The 24,201-nt window shown below is 38.7% G+C and overlaps 1 protein-coding gene across 1 annotated transcript in view; it reads right to left on the bottom strand.

The window, feature by feature from the left end:
- Nucleotides 1-3,957: 3,957 nt before the first annotated feature.
- Nucleotides 3,958-24,201, bottom strand: part of rtn4r (reticulon 4 receptor) — a 77,916-nt gene continuing 57,672 nt past the window's right edge. Inside the window, exon 2 of the mRNA XM_012851102.3 lies at nucleotides 3,958-6,034. Within this exon, the coding sequence (XP_012706556.2) occupies nucleotides 4,653-6,034 (1,382 nt within the window). The 3' untranslated portion in view covers nucleotides 3,958-4,652. The remainder of the gene's footprint in view (nucleotides 6,035-24,201) is intronic.

Raw genomic sequence — 24,201 nt, 5'->3', positions numbered from 1 at the left:
ACAACAACAACAAAAATGCAAACTTGGAGAGCGATAGAGTGGTAGAATGTAGCAGAGTATGGGAATGTGGCCATCATGTCCTCCAGCAACCTAAGCCTATAGTAGCTTGACTGGAGATAGATCAGGAGGACCAAAGCCACTGGCCACATTGACAAGGTGTCTTCCTTAGAGACTAAAACTGGGAGTTGGTTCCACAGGAGAGGAGCCTGATAACTAAAAGACCTGATTCCAATTCCACTTTTAAGGATTCTGGGAACCACAAGTAAACCTGTCCGAGAGGGAAGTGCTCTGTTAGGAACATATGGAATAATCAGATCACTGCTGTATGAGTGAGCTTGATTATTACGAGCTTTATATTTGAGAAGGATCATTTTAAATTATATTTTAGATTTAACAAGGAGGGAAGCTAAAGTGTGAGAAAAATTACCATTTAATTTTCATTAAACGTTTTGGACAAGCTGAAGGCCTTTAACTTCATTTCATGAATGTCCAGATAGTAAAGACTTTCAATAGCCCAGTCTTAAAGTAACAAGTCAGGTCTGGTCCAAAGACAACATGTTGCTGTTATATTGCCAAAAGTATTCACTCACCTGTCTTGACTCGAAGGTGAACTTAGTCACATCTCGTTCTTAATCCGAGTTAAATTTGACGTTGGTCTACCCTTTGCAGCAATAACAGTTTAAACTATTTTGGGAAGGCTATCCACTGGGTTTTGCAGCATTTATGAGAATTTTTTTACCTTTCTTCCAGAAGCACATTTTCAGGTCATGCATTGTGAAGAATTAACTGCCCCCTGTTGGTGGATTATGAGATTACAACACTGATGTCAGACGAGAAGGCCTGGCTCTCATTCGGTGCTCTAATTGAACTCAAACGTGTTCTTTTGGGTGAGGTCAGGACTCTGTGCAGGTCAGTCAAGGTCATCCACACCAAAAGTTCATACGTGTCTTTAAGGATCTTGCTATGTGCACTGGTGCACAGTCATGTTGAAATAGGAAGGGGTTACCTCTAAAATGTTTCCACAAAGTTGGAAGCGTGACATTGTCAAAAATATCTTGATATGCTGAATCCTCCAGGGTTCCTTACACTGGAACTAAGGGGACAAGCTCTGCTGCAGAAACAACATCACACCAGAATCCCTCCTCGACCAAACTTGCTGTCGTTCCTTTTTTTTTATTTATTTATTTTTTTTTACAATACCACTGAAAGATGACTGTGGAATATTTAGGAGCAACGGAATACATGACCATACTCATCCCAGGTGGCATCCAAACACGGTACCAGGCTGGAATTCCCTGAGCTTCTGAGAGCAACTAATTTTTTCATTTTTTTGCATGCCTAGGTGCTTAATTTTATACATCTATGGCCATGGAAGTCATTGAAACACCTATATATATATATGTGTGTGTGTGTATATATGTCACTTGTCTATCTAGAACTTGCATTGCTGAAAACAGCTGTATAGATGAAGTTAAGATTAGTAGCTGGCAGTAATGCTCTTGATAGTTTAACATACAGTTTCTATGGGATTTGGGTATGAACCCCCCCCCCCCTTTTTATGAGAGTCTGTGTAAATACATAGGAGACATTTGAATGAGTCACACACAATTGCTGACATCCTTTAAGCCTGCGTGTATAGGTAAGAAGGAAACAAAACTATTTTTGGCTGTGGGTAATGTGTTGATTTTCCATGTTGATTTTTTTCCCCAAGATCAATTTTTTCAGGTCCTATTACTTTCTACCTCTAATTGACAACTGCAAAAAAGCTCCAGGCCCTTTTGAGGACCCTGTCGTCTAAACATTTCTCGTTCAGCATCATAAACTGTGTTGTTGACAAGATCTCAGCATAGATTAAAGCACATCATAACCCTACATTATCTTTGTCTGTGGACAAAGCACGGAATTGTTTCAGGCGACTTGCCCCAGCAGGGAGGTTTGATATGACGAATTATTTGTGTCCTAATATTTCATTCCAGATCGCCAGTCTAAAGTATGTATTATAGTTTTACTGCAATGCCTAGAGGGCCTCTGTTGCTCTGAAAGTCAATGTTTTGATGTGAGGTGTCATTTTTGAAATATTTCAGCAATTTTCATACACACATATAGTGCATCTGCATTTGTAATATATAAACCTCTGATCATATTCTGAATTTTAAACTTCCTGAGGCATTTCATCCTGCATCATCACACTGCATGTGCGGCACTTATTTATATCTTGTAAACATAGTGATATAATGGATGCTGACACTGAATATTGATGCTGCTATAAATTGCTGAATTATACCATCATCATTGAGGTTTCAAAAAGTTTAGCACTAAAAAAAGCTAAATGAAACAGGTTGGGATGTCCTAATCTGATCCAGAATATTATTTTCACTGGTCTTTTTTTTGGAGTCTCTAAATAAACTCTGTAAATACTCAAGGGAAATTTCTTCCTTTATCAATTTGCATTACTACTTCATACATTTGCGCTGTCCCTTTGTAGCCATATGCATTTAATTTGTCACCGGTGTATTTAAACGGATTGCACAGCCGTTAATTTTAATCTTTAGTTAATTATTTTCATGACTGATCAAAATAAAAAGTCACACTATTGCTTGCATATATTTCCATGTTATTGTTTTATAAAATCTATGTATTACACCCTATTTTCACATTGTTTTGTTTCTGGTCCATGTTTTTCCAGATGACACTTGTGAAATTTGACAGATTATGACTGCTGATCAAACCAAAATAACTCTTTAATCACCACTTTCAAGTTTCCTTACTGTAAACTATCAGTATAATACAGAAATTACACTATATCACTACATGTCAAAAAGTACAGAATACACAAGAAAGCAAGTACAGAATGTCCCTTTGGTTGATGTGAGCTGAAGCACAATGAGTGCAAATTGTCCTGATTTAAAAGGCACTATTTCGCACCCAGAAAATTCAAGTAGAAAATTATTTAAAAATTAAAAAGTGACACAGTGATGATAGGGCAACCACCTCTCAATGCCTGCTGTTACATTGATTTTATGTCAGAATCGCCCATAGAGAGCAATAAAAATAACTAAATCTACACCTATGTTTGTGTGCATGTCTTGCAAAACTGTAATATAGATCATGGCACATTGTGTTGTTGCTCTAACAAAGCTGAGCCCTCATTTTCTAGCGAAGTTGACAGTGAAAGAAAAAAAAAAACTTTACTGGCTGCTGCAGCTTAATGTCTGTCTGTGTCACCTGACCTGGTCTGCGCTTAGGACGCTGCCGTGCTGTCAAAGAATACTATTAAACCACAGCTCTCAATTTATGAACCAGGCAAAATTTTGTTTGTTTCTTTTTTTTCTGTACACAATTACCTAAATGACTAACTAGCCATTTCAAAACCGGGAGTAAACCTGCGAGTCTGAGTCTAGCACAGGGGTCACCAACCTTTTTGAAATTGAAAGCTACTTCATTGGTGTCATACAAAGGGCTACCAGTACTGACCTCTGAACTAGAAGAGTCAGGGTCCACCTTAATTTTATGTGAAATACATAAAAACATATTTTCCAGCTGCAGCAATCTGTCTTTCATTGTCAACAGTATTGTCGAAGGAAGGAATATTTAGATTTTTTTGGGGGGAAATCCAGACGTGCTAGTGCAATAACATAAAATTAACACTCAATAACACAGTTGTTATGAGTTATCCATACAAAAATGGTCATAATTACAAAAATGGGCAAATGGAACTGCAAGGATTACTGAGGGAGTGGCCGACAAAACTACACAAAGGAGAACAACAGCTATCAGGAGTCAAGGTTTCCTTTTTGATCCTAATACCGATCATTAAAAATGTTTAATTGGGAAATCTGTACAATATAATTTTATTCCTCCTAAACAAGAAAGAAATGCTCCAGATTCCCTGATATAAAAACATGAACTTTAGGTCTATTGGTATTTTAGGAAATGCCACACAAAATACACAACAGCTACGAAATAAGAACTTTTATTCATAATATATTCATACTTGTACACAAGTAAAATAAATGCATATCTATGATTTCATTGCAATCCCCAATGAATAAAAGGACAGCATTTGTTTTGAAAATGCTCCCCATATTTCCTTTCTTTCATGAAAATATAGAACTAAAATCCAGGGGAGGTAAAACATTTGTTTTTAGAAACATAAAAAAGAACATTACAACAAATGTATGACTTTGAATAAATAATGAGCAGGGAATCGTTTTTCTTCTTTAAACAGACCGAACATTCTTTGTGTGCATTCTGTCTCTGACTTCCTCTATGAAGCTTTTTATCCATGTTTGTTTTTATTTTATTTTTTTCCTTCGTTTTGTCTTGCTGTGATCTGTCTAAGCAGTAAAAGCTTTTAAGGGGGGAAAGGGAGGATTCTCCAAAGTGTAGCTTAGACACAGTACAGTTGAGTACATAGAGAACAAACAATTTTGGGCACCAAATCAATATTTACATTAGATCTGTTGTGTTCTGTAAAGGCATCCGTTTCTTTTATTGTACTCTTTTCATTATTGTTTGTTTCCAGTGGAGTAGGGTCAACAAGACTCCTTTCTTTTCAGTCACTGTCTGTTGCAGGTGTCACTGGATCTTCTGTGTCATTGTCATTAGCATAAACATTCTTGAGTCCTTTGTGCAGAGTGTTGTCAGGAGTCCTAAGACATGGCTAGAGATATCCAAATCATGGGAATGATGAGAAAGTGCAGCACTTGCAAAGTAGAGCTCTGGCTTTTACTGCAGTGGGCGTCCAATTTGGGTTTTTTGGAACACTTCTTTTTCTTTTTGTTTGAGGCTGTAGATGATTCTGGATTCTCGATAAATTCAGGGTTTAGGTTTCCCAGCGTCTTGTCCAGGTTGTTGGACAAGGTTCCCAGTGGCCCATCGTTCTGCTTATGCTGGGTCTCATTTTTTGTTCTTTCTTGCTGCTTGTATTTGGTCTTGGAAATGTTCTCCTTGTCCTTAAGAGGATTGTTAGTGATCTGGTGACCCTTTCCAGAAATAATTGAGGACTTGTCATTGTCTCCAAGACAACACCTGGGGATGTTGTCGCCTAGAGGACTTTCGGTCGAGGAAAATTTACCAGACTGTGCCTTAGAATTGAAGAGGGTGGTCTGGACTTGTGGTGTTTCGACACATCCCTCCAGTTCTTCACTTTTCAGTTGTTTCAGGTCCTTTCCTGCCAGGAAATCTGGGACATGGCACTCCAACTCCGAACTGGAACCTTTGAAACGTTTGAACCAGTCCCATAATGTCCTTGCCCGGCAGTCACAAATCCACTGATTCCCGTTTAAACGTAAATACTGGAGAGAAACCAGGGGGTCCATTGTCTCCCCGGTCAAGACAGTAAGGTTGTTGAAGAACAGGAACAAGGATTTTAATTTACCATGATCACTAAACGCTCTGGGTTGGACAAAGATTACCCGGTTCTGGTGCAGCAGTAACCGGTCCAGATTTATTAGGCCACGAAACATGTTGTCTGTTACTATCTTGATCTTGTTATTGTGCAGGTAGAGATAAGTGAGGTTGGCAAGGTCCACAAATGTGTCATCGTGCAGCGTGAGAATGTTGTTGTCCTGCAGGTAAAGATACTGGAGAGAAAACATTCCTCTGAAAACCCCAACAGGGAGCTCAGACAGGCCACACCTGTGCAGGTGGAGGGTGTGCAGCTTGGTTAACCCCCGGAAAGCGGTTGGGCTAATGGTGCGGAGGTTGCTGTTGTCTCCAATGTCCAGTTCCTCCAGTTTTTCCAAACCAAAAAAGGCTCCGGCCTCTATGTAGCTTATGTTGTTTGAGTAGAGCCAGAGAACAGTAAGATTGTGGCAAGAACTGAAGCTAGTTGACCTCACCACTGTCAGCTTGTTACTCTGGAGGAATATCCGTTGGCTCCTTACAGGAATCTCTGTAGGAATGGAAAACAGTCCTTGTTGTTGGCAAGCCACAGTTGGCCTGGGCTCACTGTAGCACACACACTTGGCAGGGCAGCTGTCAGTTTGAGGCAATAGGTTCAGCCACATCACCAGGAAAAGGAGTCGCCCCCCTGTGGAGACACAAAAAAAGAGACAAGCAGATCAGCAAATGAGGTATTAAATATCGAACGTTAAATCTGTGGAAAAAGGGGGCATTTGGCCAATGTGCAAGAAATAATAAACCAGGGAACCTTTCAGTATTGTTCAAATGATAGATCTACTTTTGGACCCTTTAAAAAAGTGACAGTTGCATTGAAATACAAAAAAATAAATAAAAAATTTCAAATGTTCTTTTGAAATGAGTTTGATGTTTAACACATTATAACAGAACAGTTAATCCAGTTTATAAAATGGATTCACGGGATGTTTTAGCTTTGATGTTATTTGTATTTAAAGCTGCAGGGGTCCTACCATCTGTTGACTCATCTTGAATTGGGTGGGTGACTTTTATATGGAATTAACGTGATCCAATAGGCAGACATAATGAATGGTGCTTTAGTGTTGCTGAGGCTGACTTGGAAGAAGAACTTACACACTAGGCAAAAAAAAAAGAGAATAATTTTTGAAGGGAGCTATAATGTACCACCTATTTATGCCCTATAAGGCATAAAATCTCAGAAATCTGGGGTAATACTATGGAATGACCATAAATTCTTACAACATGGAGGGAGTCTCTTGAGACCTTTTAAACAGGACATCAAATAGGTTTTTGAGGTCATACTGAAAGTCGCTATAAATAAATCTGATTTTCCACAAATTATGTAAAAAAAGATTAAAGTTAAATGACAGCTTTACTGAAGCTCTGCTGAAAGTGCCTTAAACTGTCATTCTTAATACACAGTGGGGATCAATGTTTTTGACTGCACTTAAAAACATTAAGACGGTTTCTAATTTCTGACCTTAGAAATATTAGGAGTTCAGATATTGAATTGCAAGTTTTGTCAGTTTTGGGAACGTGATTTAAATTTTCTAGCCATCTAGTGTTAATGGACTATGTTAAATGGGCAAAATTTAAGCAATTAATCTAATCCATTTATCTGTTGTACTAATTGGTTTCAAAAGAACAAAGTGATAACTAGAAGGAAGCTTTTTTAAAAGTACAGTTGATAGTTTAACTAGCTTGTGGATGATTCAAATGTAACTATACTGTAGCTACATTATTTAGTTTACAGTTTAAAGCCACGACTCAGAAATAAAATGCAACAGTTTTGACAAAATCAAATAAAAAGGTTACAAATCAAAATAATTAATTTAGGATATATATGTATTTACTTCCAACCCATAACTTGTTAACAAAATGAAAACGCAACCAATCTCACATTAGGTGGAGCAGTTTACATGACACAGCTTGCATAGGTTTATTTGTAAATGCATTTGAAGCAACTAGGTTTTAGAGTTTACAGAATTATATATATATATATATATATATATATATATATATATATATATATATATATATATATAGATAGATAGATAGATAGATAGATAGATAGAGATATATCAAAATCAAATAATTAAAGCTTTGCCTTTTATGATGGCTCATAGTGATCCAACAGAACCAGCTTCAATGAGTTAGAATTTTTTTGATTTCCTCTATAACCCTACAATTTAATTGATCAGACTTTGTAAAGATATTAATAGTAACTTACAGCATCACTGAATGGCTTTAGCATACAACTGTAATTTCCAAGACCATTCTAAATTTAAAATGTTCAATAAGTCTGTTGGCAGTAGGTTTAGCCTAATGTTGATTTTATTGGTTTACCCATGTTAGAGATGAGACACATTTCACTTACATTAATTACTTGTGCATGTGCTCTGACAACATTCTAAAAACTGAATTGGGGTTATATAACCACTCATAAACAACCCCTACTGACATTACACTGCTGGACAGCTGAGTGAGAAACAAAGGTTATCTACTGTTGCTCATGCATCCTTCACGCACAGATGAAGGTGTCAAGGTGCCACAAGCTAATCATATAATGGCAGATACCCCCCCAATTCTCTGAATCTTGTTCAACTCCAGTCCTTACTCAATATTTCCAATACACAGGTAAGGAATTTGAGGCTCTGCAGGCATGACAGATGGTGAATTTGTGGAAAAAAATGCTTGAGCCTTACTCATTCCTCCTTACATCCCTCCGCTCACCCTCCTCTCATTCGTCTGCAAAGTGTTGTGGTGCAGCTCATCTCTGGACCTTGTTAAACGGGGCTCTGGTGTGGCCTGACAGCAGCCCTCTGCTGCACTTTCCTTCCAGCCTCCCTGCTCAGCCGTCAGACTGCCACCGGAAAGCTGTCAAGACGTTCCACTCTTTCTGCACCGCAGCACTTTTCCCTCAGCACTGACTAACAATAGCGATATTTTACCTCACAGCACGCTTCGTGTATCTCCTATGTTGTTTTCATTTTTTTTATCCTCCCTCTGTCCTGCCTGTTCATTAACAGGCTATTTCCACCTACGCATTTCATGCCATGGCACGAATACCTCAAATCTAAGCACAATATGTCTTGTCTTTGTAAGCAACTATTTAATGACAGAATGATCCCAAAATGTCGTCAACTCCCTTGACAATATTAATCTCGGCCTATTATCACCATCATCACATTTGCATCTCATTGATGATAACCGCCTTATTCTTTGTGCAATAATTTGGTATCCCAACAGAAACCTTGGCATTAAAATATCAAGATTAGATCCCATATGGTTCAATCTATAGCCAGGGTTCTCAAACTGTTGTAAAGGTGGTTCTCAGGTTGACTTCAGTGGTAGTCTGACAAAATTTTTGTATCTATTGGGGATGAAAGTTATGGATTAACGATCTTATCAATCAACTAACGAGTAATTGATGAGTAGCCATTTTCTTAATAACCTGACTGTTCTCTTGTGTCAAGAGGATCTCTCTATAGCACAAAGAGAACATTTTTTTTTACAATGTGCTGAATTTAAAAGAAGAGGCACATCATTACATTTTATTGTGCCACCTGTATTAAAGACTGGCTGAATAAACAAATATTTTTTTTTTTTTGTTTTCTTACGCAGTGTTAAATTTAGACATATTTATAAAATATAACAAAACAGGAACCTATTAGGTTACTGAATATAAACTTTGCACACCCTTGCCTTCCGAGCACATTGGTAACTTTTTAGTTGAGAAGTTGACGCTGCATCCTGGTTTTCATTAAATAGTGTAAAATAATTCCACACTAGACTCCATTTGGATTTGTGAAATTGGTTAGTCAGTAGTCCAAGAAATTGTTTAGCAGTACCAAAGCAAATAATGTGACATTATTGTTAAAAAAACAAACAAAATAAGGTATAGAGCAAACTGAATAGACTGAAAAAAAATGACTCAAACAGAATATAGAAATAGCTATGCATTATCTGTAGAGAGTAAACATAACTTTTCTACACTCTTAGAGGTTCCATGTATACAACAAAATGTATTTAAGGGCTAAAAAAATGAATTTTTCATCATATGTCCCCCTTAAGATGTGCACAACAGCACATCCCAAACAGCGTAACGCTTTGAACTTCACCCTCACTAGCTTTGAATTCAGAAAGCCCTTCAGATGGAAAATAAAAAAAATTCAACTACAAGAACTGAAGTCCAGATGTTTAGATTTATTTTTGCTTTCTTTGTATTGATGTGCAAATAAACACATAAAAACATTTATGTAAAGAACCCCTACAATAGCCTGATAAATGTATAGTCCCTGGTAATACTTACACATTTTATAACAACAAATTAAAATATATGACAGAAACAATTTCTTAATTTTAGTCTCATGCTCTATCTCCAATTTAGTTTAATCAATTTTAGAAGAAAAAGTTGCTTCATCTCAATGTAGTGTACTCAGCCCCCTCCAGACACAGCCACATGGAGGACAGGAGAACAAAGCCCGCTGAAGTCCAAACTACACTACTCCACATTATTATTCTGTTTTTATTTATTTGTCTGCACCTACCCTGTTTGTAGGTAGGATCACAAACAAAATCACGGTAGTACCTAATACACCACAACAAAATTCAAAAGAAGAGAATGCTGAGCAAGGCTAGAGAAATGCTAGGCTAACGACTAAGTCAAACAAGTTGTGAGCGCATATTTTCTTTGAAAGTTGCTACAGTTTTGTTGTGGATTCTGTCAAAGAAAGTCAGAGTTGCCAAGTGCAAAGTAGGCCACTATTTTACAGCTTAAAAATCTCCAGATATCAATTTCACACGTACAAACCCAAAAAAATTTTATCTTTACAATTAAAACTATTTATAAAAACCCTTTTTAACCAAAAATGATATTTTCATGTGTACAGGTGGTGTAAATGCAGAAATAAATTGTTGTAAAATGTCTGTCTCGTTGCGTGGACAGCACTTTGCTCTAATTTTAAATCAGCAAGACAATAGGATTAGCAAATCCATGCACTTGGGGACTATCCTAATTACAGTTAGCAAAACAAGCTAATAACAATGTATTTGACAGCAATTTGTATTTTCAAATATTGTAGTAACATGTTCAGCAAAGGAGGCAGTACAGCATTATGTTTGTAAAATATTTTAACAGTTGTTATGTTTTTCTCTCCAGTGACCGACATTTGTTGCTTGACAGCTATATTGGATTCTGTAGTTAGGGTTGATAAGCAACCTCTTATTTCGCCAAAAATGGGACCATCATTACTGAACAACGTTCTTTAACCAAACATGCAACATGCTTTTATGACAACACAGAATAAACACAAAAGGTCCCAAATCCTGTTTAAATGCTATTGTAAAATGTCAATCAGTGTAGTGGTACTTGAAAACAATATATAAACTAGGCATGGCCCGGTTACCAGAGAGTTAAAAAGTCATCACTTCAACATAACTATTATTTTCACCATATTCCTACAATATTAAGCTCTTGCAATTATATGCTATATAAAGTATCAAATTGACTGGTAGTTGTACCACGGCTCAGTCTTTTGAGCTGGAAGATTTCCTCACCCTTTGTCACTAAAGGTTGAGGAAGGCTTTGTGGAGCCCAGTGGGCCAGAGCCTTATCAGTTTGAGCCGCTGTATCAAGGCACTGACTGAGCAAAGCCCGAAGCTAGTGCTGCTGAGGCAGTGGAGGCAAGTTTCAGGACGAGTCAGCAGCTGTCTGCCTCTGAGACAGGACTGGATATTAATTACAGATATCTGCAAAATAATCTTTCCTAGTCAAAACTCCTATTCGAAATATCTGTAATTAGATTTTGACTAGTTAAAACTCATACTATTCACAGTGACATTACAACTAGTCAAAATGACGTTATATATTCCAGCTAGTTAAATTGCTGATTAAATGTTAAAATGTCTTGCCACAGTCACAGTGGCAGAGCTACTAACACAGTTTCTCCAAATTATGTTACAAAAGCTTTTGAACCAATAGCAATATGGATTCGTAATTCAATGCAGGACCATCGTTTAACCCTAAGAGGGCACCACACTGACAATTTTAGACACAAAAGCACAAATGCACTAATTTGTCAAAATAATGACCAGGATCTGTAGACAGTATTATAGGACAACCATGTTAATAAGTTATTGGTAAAAATGAGTTGATTTGGAGGAGAGTTACCATTTAGGAAGAAAGTCAGCTGTTTGGAAAGTCACAAAATGGAAACTAAAGTTTCACCCATTATTGTCATTATTGTATAAGTACAATTGGTATGCTTGAAGGTAAGACCTTGTCTGTTAAGCAGTGGGCTGCATGATGAGTAGATAGACAGCATATTGTAATAACCAGTTAGATTCCCAGTGTATTTGAAGTATTATTGATTTTTTGATTTTTGACAATATCTGCTAATATAGCCAATCAAAACAATAATTACATTTCATGGATAACATTATTATATATGTTATTTTTCAGCAACAAGGAATAGATGTAATTTTCTGTTCATTATAAATTTGCGTTAATACGGTGATACTGTGGTCTATTTTTACATTTTAGACTAATATTTTTAAGCTCTTATTTCTGTTAATAACAATGATTTATTTGTGCTTACATATAAGAAAAGCAGAACATTTACAAGTATATTAAGTATATTTATTGAATATGAATGTTTTACCACAGCTACCTTTGATTTCAACACATAATCTATCTCTGTTGTCAAAATAAGGCTTTGAGCATTTCCTTCTCTCCTTCATAATCTGCCAGAAGCTTTTTTTTCCCTCAAAGATGCATTATTGTACCACAGCAATCTCACTTTGTTTAGAAGCATAACAACTTTTTCCCTATTAAATTGTGGTTCTTATCTCTTCCTGTTTAAGTAAATCATTTTACATCTTACAACATGTGGTTAATCAATCAGCTGAAATCACAACATTCTGCTGTTAGGGCCCTATTCTTCCACACTGTTTTCAGACTGTAGTCAGACTAGCCCACCGTAGTGACAGAAACTAGCATGGTGATAATTTGATGTTTTGTTATTTCCATAAATAACAAAACATCAAAATAATGACCAGGATCTGTAGACAGTACTATATGACAACAATGTTAATAGTTATTTATTAACATGGTTGTCCTATATTACAACCATGTACTATAGAAAAATCCCTTTTCTACACTGGGCGAGTATTTCATGTAATGTACAATATCTAAGATTTTAAAACTTTTTACTACAATCTTGCACATTGAATAACAATTCATCAAACCTTGTAACACACTAAGGCATTCATTGATTACTTTTTGATTCTCATAAGCCTATTAAACAAATGATGAGATGGAAAGCCCTGAGATTGTTCTTTTGCATGGCATGGTATGATTTCACAATATTCTCCATATTGGCTCTTCCTCACATTATTTTCCACTTGAAAAAGTATCACTTCAGTGTGGAATAATTTATTTATTACTGCCGCATGGTTTGAAGCTGTGGTGACAAAACAAAAAGACAACACTTGCATCTGTATCTATAGTTTAGTTGTTTGTACTATATGTTTGTACTATATGTGCATCTCCTTTGTCTTATATGTACAAAACTCTTTGACATGTTCAGAGTGAACATGTCAAAAATAGCCCTTTAGTTTGGCTATGATTGGAAGCTCCAAACTACAGTAGTTGCGAACTTTAGTATTATTAGCAACAAAAGGTTAGCCAGTCACAGCATTCTCACAGTGACACCCCAGTTCAATTTAAATCAATACAACTTTATTTAATGCCAAGGGGCACACAGAAGGAGCACAAACATAAGCACAATATCTAAATGCCCTTGTGACCTCAAGTATATAACTCGTCAAATCCAGTCTGAGCAGAAAGGCTCATAATAAGAGGGTTAATCAATTTTTATCAACAAAACAGACAAACTCAAGGCTATTTCCTTTCAAGCTTAACACACAGAGCATCATATCTGGGACTCATCTTTGTTGGCAAAATCCACATAGTTTTCTATGTGGTGTGGCATGTTTCCAACAAGATGCGCCAAAATACTGAAAGGAAAAGCAAAAGAACAAAGCGACATCAAAAAACTCTCTTCAAACCTGCGGCAGCAACAAAACCCAAAAAACAGACCATTGAAATGAACAAGGAAAAGGACAAATGCTAAAACATTGTCATCCCCTACGTTGCCAGAACATCCGAGAAACTCAATAGGAACATAGTGATGCATTTCAGACCGAACGACCAAACTCTCAGACAGGGGTTGGTTCACCCTAAGGACAACAATCTCCAAACACAATCTAAGCAGCATGCTGTCTGCTAAGTGCAGCGAGAAATGTCCAGACGTCTATATTGGATAAACTAGACAACCTCTTCACCAATGCAAGGCTCAACACAGGTGCTCAGGACAAGACTCAGCTGGGCACCTACACCTCAAGGATAAGGAGCACTCTTCCCAGGACAAACATTTTCAAATTTTGGAAAGAGATAGATGGTACTAAGAGGAGTGAAAGCAGCAATTTGTGCCAAAAGAGAAAAGACAATTCTACACAGAGGAGGAGGCCTCAGTTTCCAGCATTCAAAAACATACAGTCCAGCATTAAGCCTGGGGCCAAGTCAGTTTCAGGACAATTCACACCTTGAGTGTGACCAGACATTTCTAAGTGAACCAGGCCAACAACAGCACTAATGATGCCCTATTGTTAGGTGAGGTCAATCTGCCAGTGAATTAGATCTGCAGAGCAAAACGCCCCGACAGATTTAAAAGCTTAGAATCTCTCCCTCACTATGCTTTGAATTGAGAAATCTCTAAGTATGAAGAGCCAAATATCTTCAACCACAAGAACTGAAGTCCAGTTGTTTTTGTTTTTGAACCTTTTTAGGATTTGCCATGTCATGGGAAACTGAGAATCTTCACCAGCAGACTCATAAGTCACATACTAATACAAATATGATAGCACTTATCCATACAGACTTCCTTTAGACAAAAAATAGTGTGCTGTTTTAATATTGCAAGATGTGGTGCCCTGATTATCACTCCACACTGATGCAAGATTCACACACAGGGGAGAGGTCCTATCTTTTGTTTCACAATATTCAACACTGTGCTTCCAGACATTCTGGCTCTGGAGCGCCACAACCTGGAATTATCTACAACACTCTGCTCCTGGATTTGTCACTTACTCACCAACAGGCCCCAGGTGGTGAGGATTGGGAAAATTCTTACCACCATCAAAAACAACAATAGGATGAACAATAGGATGAAGCTAAAAAAAAGTGAGTATAGCATTTTTTTTTAAATTTATAGACAAAACTTGTTTGCTTTAAAGAAACTTGAGTGTACCTTGATGGCTTCTGACATATTTTGCTGAGTTTCACAAGTTTTGTGTCAGATGGGAAAAAACAAACTGAAAGCCAGTGGAGTGGATAAATAAAATCAACAAACCGTAGCCTCAGTTTAAATGTTGTGGTGCCGGTGCCCCAGCAGAAGCCAGAGTACACCACATTCTGTTGAAAAAAAAAAACATAAAGATGTCAACATGAGTGGAATGAGTGGGTGCAGACAGCTTTGTTTACTCATCAGGGCATCGCTTAGCCAGATCCCTCACTCATTTGCATATGTCCCTGGCATGTTTGCAGCTTTACACAAATGCTCAGTGCTCCTTTGTCTTACAGTTAAAATGCAACATCCATTTTAACACTTTTTCATGCTCCGAAATGCACTAAGTAGACAGAGGGCATGTTGGGACACCACATTCAGCCGGCCTCGATTCATCACGGCAGCTTTACTTTGAAGGGCTGGGGAACAAGAAGAGACAGCTAACATGTCTTATCCCTTTGCTCAGAGTGGAAGTGATGTCTGTGTCAGAGATGAATCACATCATTCTCCAGAGGGACCTCCTGGCCTCTTTCTGAAATTATACATTATTGTGTTGCTGCAAGGCAGGCCGTCATTTAATATAGTGGTAATTCCTTTCTGTGAGCTCATGTATTTTATACAAGTCCATCCATACCTAGATAAATTGTTTTTATATCATGCCCGGATGGAAAACTTTGAGGAGATGCAGAGGATATGATAGTTATATGAAGACCAATCAAAGCAAACTGACGCAGCTGTAAATTACTTGAAGGTAAGGTTGAAAAGGGCAATTACACTCACAAGGTCACAAACAAAGGTATCAAGAGCTTCACATAAAAAGGTAGTATTCAAGAACTAAATTTCATAAAAAGTTCTGTTTTATTCTGATTGTTGAAATTGATATGTTTTTAAAACTCAATCTCAATTTTGATTATTTATTTATAAAAAAAAAATTAAGCACTATGGTGAACTAGTGACAGGAACTGTACTTTTCTCCTTAAATCTTATGACACTGCATGTACTTATCAAAATGCAATCCTTTTTTACCATCCTGTGTTGTGCGTCCCTTTCTGGCCCCAAAACAAATTAAAATGGTGCATAAATTGTGAAAATGTTCATTCATTACCATAATTCCTGTGTTTTAGTCAGTTCATAGAGTAACACGTGACCACAATTGTTACTTGGAACAGCTTACACAGCTTCAGCCAGATGTTTGTTATCAGGGGTATAAATTTAGCATTAGCTGTTGAGTTTTAAGTGATTTATTGGAACTGCTCTTTTTCCAGGGTGGATTATACAACATACTTATCATTATACAACACACCATCAGATAAAATAAAAGCAGTAATTAGATGCAGAAGTTTCATTATATTGCATTTTATTCCAATCAAATCAGGGTAAAAAATTATACACAAAGTCTTATGTACACCCCTACTAATATTTGGTAAAAAAATAAAAATAAAAATCCCTTAGCAAGTTGCACCTCAACCTCATTGTTTTTGCAGGCATCAACAAACTTCTTTAGTATTTCATGACAGCACTGGTAGAGCAGAGGTCCGTGCGATATAACTCAAAAATAATATTCATTATATCAAATCCAATTGATAAAATTTTTCCCCTCCTTTTCATTTCACAAAAGAACAACTTATTTTAAAAACTCGCTTTTATGTCAAGCATTTCATCAGGGATTTCACCTGAATTCAAAGCGCAACTGAATACTAGCTGTGAAACATGCTTGTAAAAAGATAGCAGGCACTGGCCTTGCAAACAATGAAAATATTATTACACAATTAGCTAAGAAAAGGCTTTACTTCACTTGTGCAACTTCAAACTAACTTAGAAAATAAGTAAATTAAAGTGCCTCATATTATGGTAAAAAAGTTTCCTCTTTACAATATTTTAATAATAATAAAAACATCTTTATTGTCATTGCCATGTACATTCCGATGAAATTTGATCTTTGCATTTACCCCATCCCTTGGGGAGCAGTGGGCTGCAACTGTGCGACACCCGGGGATTAAGGGTATTGCTCAACGACCCAGAGTGACATCCGTGGGAGTTGAAACTAGAAACTCCCGGACACAAGCGCAATGCTCTAACCACTAGGCCACCACTCCGATATTTTGACAATATAGTTTCCTAAACATGTATTCAGCACTGGAAGCTATTCTCTTCATGGAAGCCCATAGAGTTCATTGGCAAAATAAAATTTCAGATTTTCCCAAAATAAGTCTTAAAAAATAGTAAATTCAAATTAATTTTCTTCTTCTTTTTCTTCCACTTATCCGTGATCGGGTCTCGGGGGGTAACAGCATCAGTAGGGAGGCCCAGACTTCCCTTTACCCAACAACTTGGACCAGCTCCTCTCGACATGGAGAAGCAGCAGCTCTAATCTGAGTCCCCTCCAGATGACAAAGCTTCTCACCCTATCTCTAAGGGACAGTGGAGAAAACTAATTTCAGCCGCTTGTATCCGTGATCTCATTCTTTAGGTCATGACCCAAAGCTCATGGCCATAGATGAGTGTAGGAATGTAGATCGACCGGTAAATCAAGAGCTTCGCCTTTGACTCAGCTCTCTCTTCACCACGACAGACCGCTATAGTGTCCCCTGCCTATGCATCTCTCACTCAATTTTTCCCTCATTCGAAAACAAGACCAAGAGATACTTAAACTCCTCCAATTGGGGCAGGACATGTTCCGTGACCCAGAGAAGTCACTCTACCCTTTTCCAGCCTTGCATTTGAAGGCAATGATCCTGATCCCAGCCGCTTCACACTTGGCTGCAAACCGCTCCAGCGAAACCTGTAGATCATGACCTGATGAAGCTAACAGGACAACGTCATCTGCAAAAAAAAATAATACGTTTATTTATACGTTCCTTATAAAATAAGAAACGTATAAATAGAGCTTCTTTTCAAAAAGGAAAGTAGAAGAAGAAGGCTGGTCAGAAACAAGCAGAAGCTGTGCACTGCAAATGACTCAAACTGCAGCTGATAACGCAAGGTGAGCAACATCGCTCCAGAAACAAACAGCAGGTGTAGAGCTCGAAAAACAACCAAATTGGTTGAAAATTGGCTCTTATGATCTCAGATAAGCAGGTCCCAAAAACACAGCCACACAAACAGCTGACATGCAGCAGGAGAAACAAAGATGCACACCGCCATCTGCCCAACTAGAAAGGCGTCTGCCCCACCCATCAATCAGGGGGGCGCTCTGATCAGCACCTGCTGCACAGAGTTGGACCGTGGAACAACATCTCACAAGAATTGCAAAATGGTACAAAAAACTTGGGTTATTATTATTTTGTTTACAGTTCAGCATGGATTTTATTTTCCGCGCTGCCTAGATTTGGTGTGTGCAGTGAATCCAGAAGCAGTGCGCGATTACACATGTGCGCAAGTTCGAGAGAACAGTGCATGCACCTACCAGGATCCCCCTGAGGGTATAGAGCTGGTCCAGTGTTCCACAAACAGGACAAAAAACCGCACTGCTCTTCCTGAATCTGAGGTACGGCTATCTAACGGACCCTCCTCTCCACAATCCCTCAATAGACCTTTACCGGGAGGCTTGAGAGTATGATCCCTCTGTAGTTGGAGCACACACCCTCCGGTCCCCCTTTTTGAATAGTGGGACCACCACCCTGGTCTGCCAATCCAGGGGAACTGCGCCTGATGACCATGCAGCATTGCAGAGTTGCTTTAACCAACATAATCCCACAACATCCAGTGCCTTAATGGACCTTGCCACCAAGAAGCTTTTTGATTACCTTGGTGACCTCACCTCCAGAGATTGGAGATCCTGACCCAAAGGCCCCAGGCTCCACTTCCTCAATGAAAGACGTGCTGGTGGGATTTAGAAGGTCTTTGAAGTATTGTGCCCACTGACCCACTATGTCCCGAGTCGAGGTCAAGAGCACACCATCCCCACTGTAAAGTATTAGTGCTTTACTGCTTCCTCCTTCGCCAGATGGTGGCCCAGAATTGCTTCAAAGCTCTATGGAAGTCTTTCTCCATGACCTCTCCAAACTCCTCCCATGCCCGAGTTTTTGCCTCAGTGACCACCCGAGCTGCATACCAATTGGACTGCCGTTATCCATAAGCTGCTTCTGGGGTCCCACAGGCCAAATGAGCCTGATCGGACTCCTTCTTCAGCCTGAAAGCATCCCTTACCGCTGGTGTCCACCAGCGTATTTAAGTATTGCCACCGCGACAGGCACAGACAACCTTGCGGCCACAGCTCTGATAAGCCACCTTAACAATAGAGTAGCAGAACTTGGCCCACTCAGACTCAATGTCCCCCACCTCCCCCATAATGTGTTCAAAGTTCTCCCGGAGTTGGCCCTGCCAGGTCTGACCAGCTTCCTCTGCCGCCATCGGAGCCAATGCACCACCAGGTATTGGTCGGTTGACAGCTCCGCCCCTCTCTTAACCCTAGTGTCCAAGACATACTGCTGCAGATCAGAAAAAACAACAACAAAGTCGAACACTGATCTACAACCTACAGAGTCCTGGTGCCAAGAGCACATATGGACACCCTTAACCTTGAACATGGTGTTTTTTATGGGCAATCCATGGTGTGCACAAAAGTCTCTTTCCAAGGACTTCAAAAAGGGTGGGTAATCTGAATTGCAGTATGCCGCATAAGCACAAACAACAGTCAGAACCCATTGTCCCGCACATAGGTGGAGGGAAGTTACCCTCTTATTCACCAGGGTGAATCCCAATGTACAGACACCAAGATAAGGGGCAACAAGTATGTCCATTCCTGCTCACCGCCACTCACCAGGGGCAACTCCAGAGTGAAATAGTATCCAATCCCTCTCAAGGAGAATGGTTCCAGAACCGGAGCCGTGCAATGAGGTAAGTCTGACTATTTCTAGCTGGAACCTCTCAACCACACACCAGCTCAGGCTCCTTCTCCACCAGTGAGGTGACATTTCACATCCCGAGAGCCAGCTTCTGACGCCGAGGATCAGATTGCCAAAGTCCCCGCCCTCGGCCGCCACCCATCACACAATCCACCCGACCCCTTTGGCACCTCCCACAGGTGGTAAACCCATGGAAAATAATTTATTAAATTGATTTATTGCCCAGCCCTAGTACAGCATGGACCTGGCATTTAAGCACAGTCTGCATATTTGCAGTAGGGTTGGGAATGAGATTTGGCAAAACTATTTTAGAAGCTTAATGCTAGCCTGCATTATCAGAAATATAGGGTCAGTCAGATTTCCACCAATGATTAACTTGCGTCACTGAACAACAGACCGATGAGAAGCAAGCCTCGCTCTAAAATATTGTTAGATGATTTTACTGGAAAACAATGGTGCCTGTGGAAAGTGGCGCACGGGGCGAGGAGTTTCTATACATTTGAGGAACATGATTAGGGAAAATGGGAAAGAAACACCCTAGATTTGAAAATCACTATAGCAGCGCTGGGGTATGGGTGTTGCGGCATTGTTATTCCATCCTCTGGGGAGAACCCTGTTGTCTCATCTGACAATAAATCTTTTCACCAGAAGAAATCTGGCTTTTTGCCTCAGTGGCTCCAAAAGACAAATTACAAATGAGCGTATGTACATTTCTGATCACAATTGCATCAAAACCTGAGAATTTCAACCTGCTTTAACTGTACCACTGCAGCCTTAAATAGTTAAATCTGCATATCATTCACAGCACGCAAAAGAAAAGAGACCAAAACAACATAAAAGTATCAAAAAGTTGAGATATAGGTTTCTTCTTTTTTACAGAAAATCAATGTGTTTTTGTTCTGCTTCAAACTTTTTCAGCACATTCTAATTGTGCGCTTCTACTTTTGCCCATGAGGAGTTTCTCACTTCTTTAGGGAAAAGTGTGAGAATTACAGAGTAGCCTAGAGTCACACGGTCACAGCAAACCAGGAGAATATTCTATTAAAGTTTGCTTTGAACCTCTTTTCCCTTCATAAGCCTGTGAAAAGTTTTATTATCAGTGGAAAAATGGTCTTCATTTTCAAGAGGACCACTGAGTAGCAAAGGAATTGGTTGGTAGGGCATATTCATATGAAAAAGGTTGAGGTAAAAAAAAGACTACGTTGACCTTTTTATTGCATCGGTTACTGGAAGTAAAGTTTTCAAAAGCCTCACTTTTCCTTCTTCATATTGCTTTTTGTGAAGTTAAACTTATTTCTAGAAGTAAAAATCCCTCAGAGTTTGGTAGTTCGTAGTGTTAAAGTTGTCTTAATGCAGAGGTGGGAACAAGTCATTTTTTCACAAGTCACAAGTAAGTCTTAAATATTTCCATTCAGGTTTTGGAGATCAGTCGCAAATAAAGACATGCAAAGTCAAGTCCAAAGTGAACATGTGCACGAACACAAGTCCCAAGTTATAAGCTTTGAATTTTAAAACTAAGTAAATTAACCAAATATGTAATATGCCATCTATATAGCATATACAAATGTATTGAAATACATTTCCAAAATGTATTAATGTTTCTTAAAATGTGCCAGAACAAGCACCAAGTTAAGTTTAACTGAACTTGATTAAAGAAATGGTGATGTAGCATTATACAGTAAATATTAACTGTATACTGTGACACAGTATGGTTAATCTTGTTGGCCACCTAAAAATGTATGTAAACATAAAATAACCCTACTCGGACAAGCACTAACATGACTAAACCTCTGTATTCTTTCACCTAAAACCTGACTGCATGTTGTGTTAAATATGGGGTTTCTGGGTAATTAGTATAAAATTTGAGAAGTTGCAGTCAGTGGTGCTTTCCAACTTGGAACACGATTTTTGCCAACTCACTTTCTTATTGATAAATCATGAACACTGATCTCAAATCAGGCAAGTGGGGCCTGTAATGCTTTAGATGCTTTTCTAGGATTCCTTGGTGACCTCCTGGGTGTTTAAACACTCTAAGAGTAATATTTGGCAGGCCAACCACTTCTTTGAAAGGTCACAACTGTTCAATACAGTATTTTCTCAATTTGTGGATATTGGCTCTCATACTGGTTTTCTGGATTCAGGGTGTGAATGTGTGAATGGCTGGTTGTGGATTAAGTCATACAATCCCAGGGAAGTAATTTTGGGTGCAGTCAAATTTCACTTTTAACTCTTTTGTAACTGAATCTGTTTGAGTCTGAGATTATAACATTTGTGTCTCAAGACTGATTTTAAACCAAGTGATATGACTTAACTCCACACTTTCTGCATTATTGCACCTCATACCTTATGGGTAATATATTTTGATTTGAGGTTGACATATATTAATTTATTTTATATGTTGTTTTGTTTGTTTCTATTTAATTTTCTACACAGCTGTCAATGTTTTTTTTATGCTTTTTTTTGCTTCAGTATTGAACATTTTAAACTTCCATCTTTGTAGTCCTTCCAGATCAGAGAAAACAAAACCACAGAAAATTGCTAAATGATAGGTTTGTGTTTGTTCTAACAGCATTAATGAACCAGACGCTGTGATCTGCAATAAAGATGCAGCCAACAGATAAAACAGGTTATTTAGGACATGACAGACCAGATACTTAGGCAGTAGTCCATCAGCTAATCAGGGTGTCTTGCAGGAGCATCAGTGTCAGCCTTGGATTGCAGACGGGGACACAATTAAGAGCCGAAAGGGAGGGACAGATGAGGTCCTGTTTGACACACATCTGATGCAGCCCTTGCCCAAGCAGATGGCTCATGAATAACTGAAGGAACCGGAGGTCGGCGTGCAAAAGGAAAACCCAGCAACAGACTGATGTTAAAAAACAAGGTCGGCATTGCTGCACATTCTTAGCCTGCGCAAACATGGAATCCTCCTCTTCAGAAAGATGAAATCATAACCCAGCACATGTTTCTGGCTCACAGATGGGTGAAGTCAAACTACTGGGAAGTGACAGCAGTAACAATAGGCAGTTGACTGGCAATATCCTGACAGTGATAGAATGAGCTTGCAATCAGAGGGGTGTCAGATCGAATCCCTTCTCAACTGGCAGGCAATTGGAAGGAAGAGTGGAGGTGAGGAGTTCTCCCTTTCAACAACTGCCATCAAATTACCATCGACCCTTCAATGATGCACTGACCTCCCAGCTGCTCATCACCACTCAGTGGGGTATCAGTCAGCACTGTGATGTGCTCAACATTTGCAAACTGCCACCGCGGCATACTGTGCTGAACACTAAGCTCATAAAAATGCACTCAGTATATAACATGCTTTTTCAAGTAGCTCTTTGCTGTCTCATACATTTGGTGACTTTGATTTGTTATGGATTTTGCATAATTGTGTACACTCCCACTTCGTTAGGTTCAGCTGTTCAATTGATCGCTGATACCAATATACCAATGTGAGAGGAGAATGGGCAGACATGTTTAAAACAACAGGAAGGCAACAGTGGCTCAAATAAAAAGTACAAGGAAAACCATTTCTGAACATCCAGCAGGTCAAACCTTGAATTAGAAGTCCACACAGGGTGCTACTGATATAGGCCAAGAACAGGAAACTAAGACTACATGTCAGCTAAGCTCACCAAAATTAAATATAACCAGATTAGAAAAATATTGCATGTTCCAATAGGTCATTATGATGGTAGAGTCAGAACAAGGTTAATGCAACATAAATACAAGCAAGGTGCGCTTGTATAATGGTGTTGGGGGATATTGTCTTAGCAAACTTAGGGGCTCTTAAAGGAGCATAGCACAGCATTTGTGCACAAGGTTTTCCCCCTCTAGCAACAAGTTGAAATGACACCAGTGTTGTGCACGGGCATGGGAGAAAAGGAAAAGCATCTGCCGCTGCGGCTGCACAGGCCTTTTGTCTAGAGGCGTAATGTCTTCTGAGGTAAGAAAGTCATAAATATTGATGTTAGCCCGTGTTCTCTCACTAATGCGTCAATCATGGCAGAGACTCAAGAAAGTAGCCAGGTGTCCTCATGAACTAAGTTAGCTCACCAGAGAGGGCATGTATGGAAAGAAAATATTTAACTTCAAAACTTGCATGTACCTTTAATACTAATTTAGTATTACTTAAATGTTACATTTGACCTATAATATTGTTTCTCACCATGTCCATACCTTTATGACCACAATGTACTAAACACTGTACTACAAGATCTGTGCAACAAAGAGATCTGTACACTGTATCCAGTGTTCTCAATTCCTGTTACCAGTCAGTCTGCTACTTAACAGCCACACTGCTCATAAAATAGCATTATCTTTCTAAAGGTGAAATACTTTAGTTTCAATACTATGACAGTCTATGTTTTTCCACAGCGCCCTTTCTTGCCATATGCAGACTCAACAAATTAATAGGGCCCCGCAAGCTAGTTGGGAGCCCCAAAGCTAAATGTGCAGCATATTCTGAGGAGAACTAAAGTTTTATAAATGTATCCATTATAAACCTAAAAATATAATCATGTAATGATTTAATATAAAATATAGACATAAGATGGGGTCATGTTTTTGGCACATTTATGCGGCATAAAACACGTGTTAGAAGGAAAATAATGACAAAAGAG

The sequence above is a fragment of the Fundulus heteroclitus genome, chromosome 12, assembly GCF_011125445.2.
Source record: "Fundulus heteroclitus isolate FHET01 chromosome 12, MU-UCD_Fhet_4.1, whole genome shotgun sequence".
In the NCBI taxonomy this organism is placed as follows: Eukaryota; Metazoa; Chordata; class Actinopteri; order Cyprinodontiformes; family Fundulidae; genus Fundulus; species Fundulus heteroclitus.
This window is presented reverse-complemented; position numbering and strand designations above follow the sequence as displayed.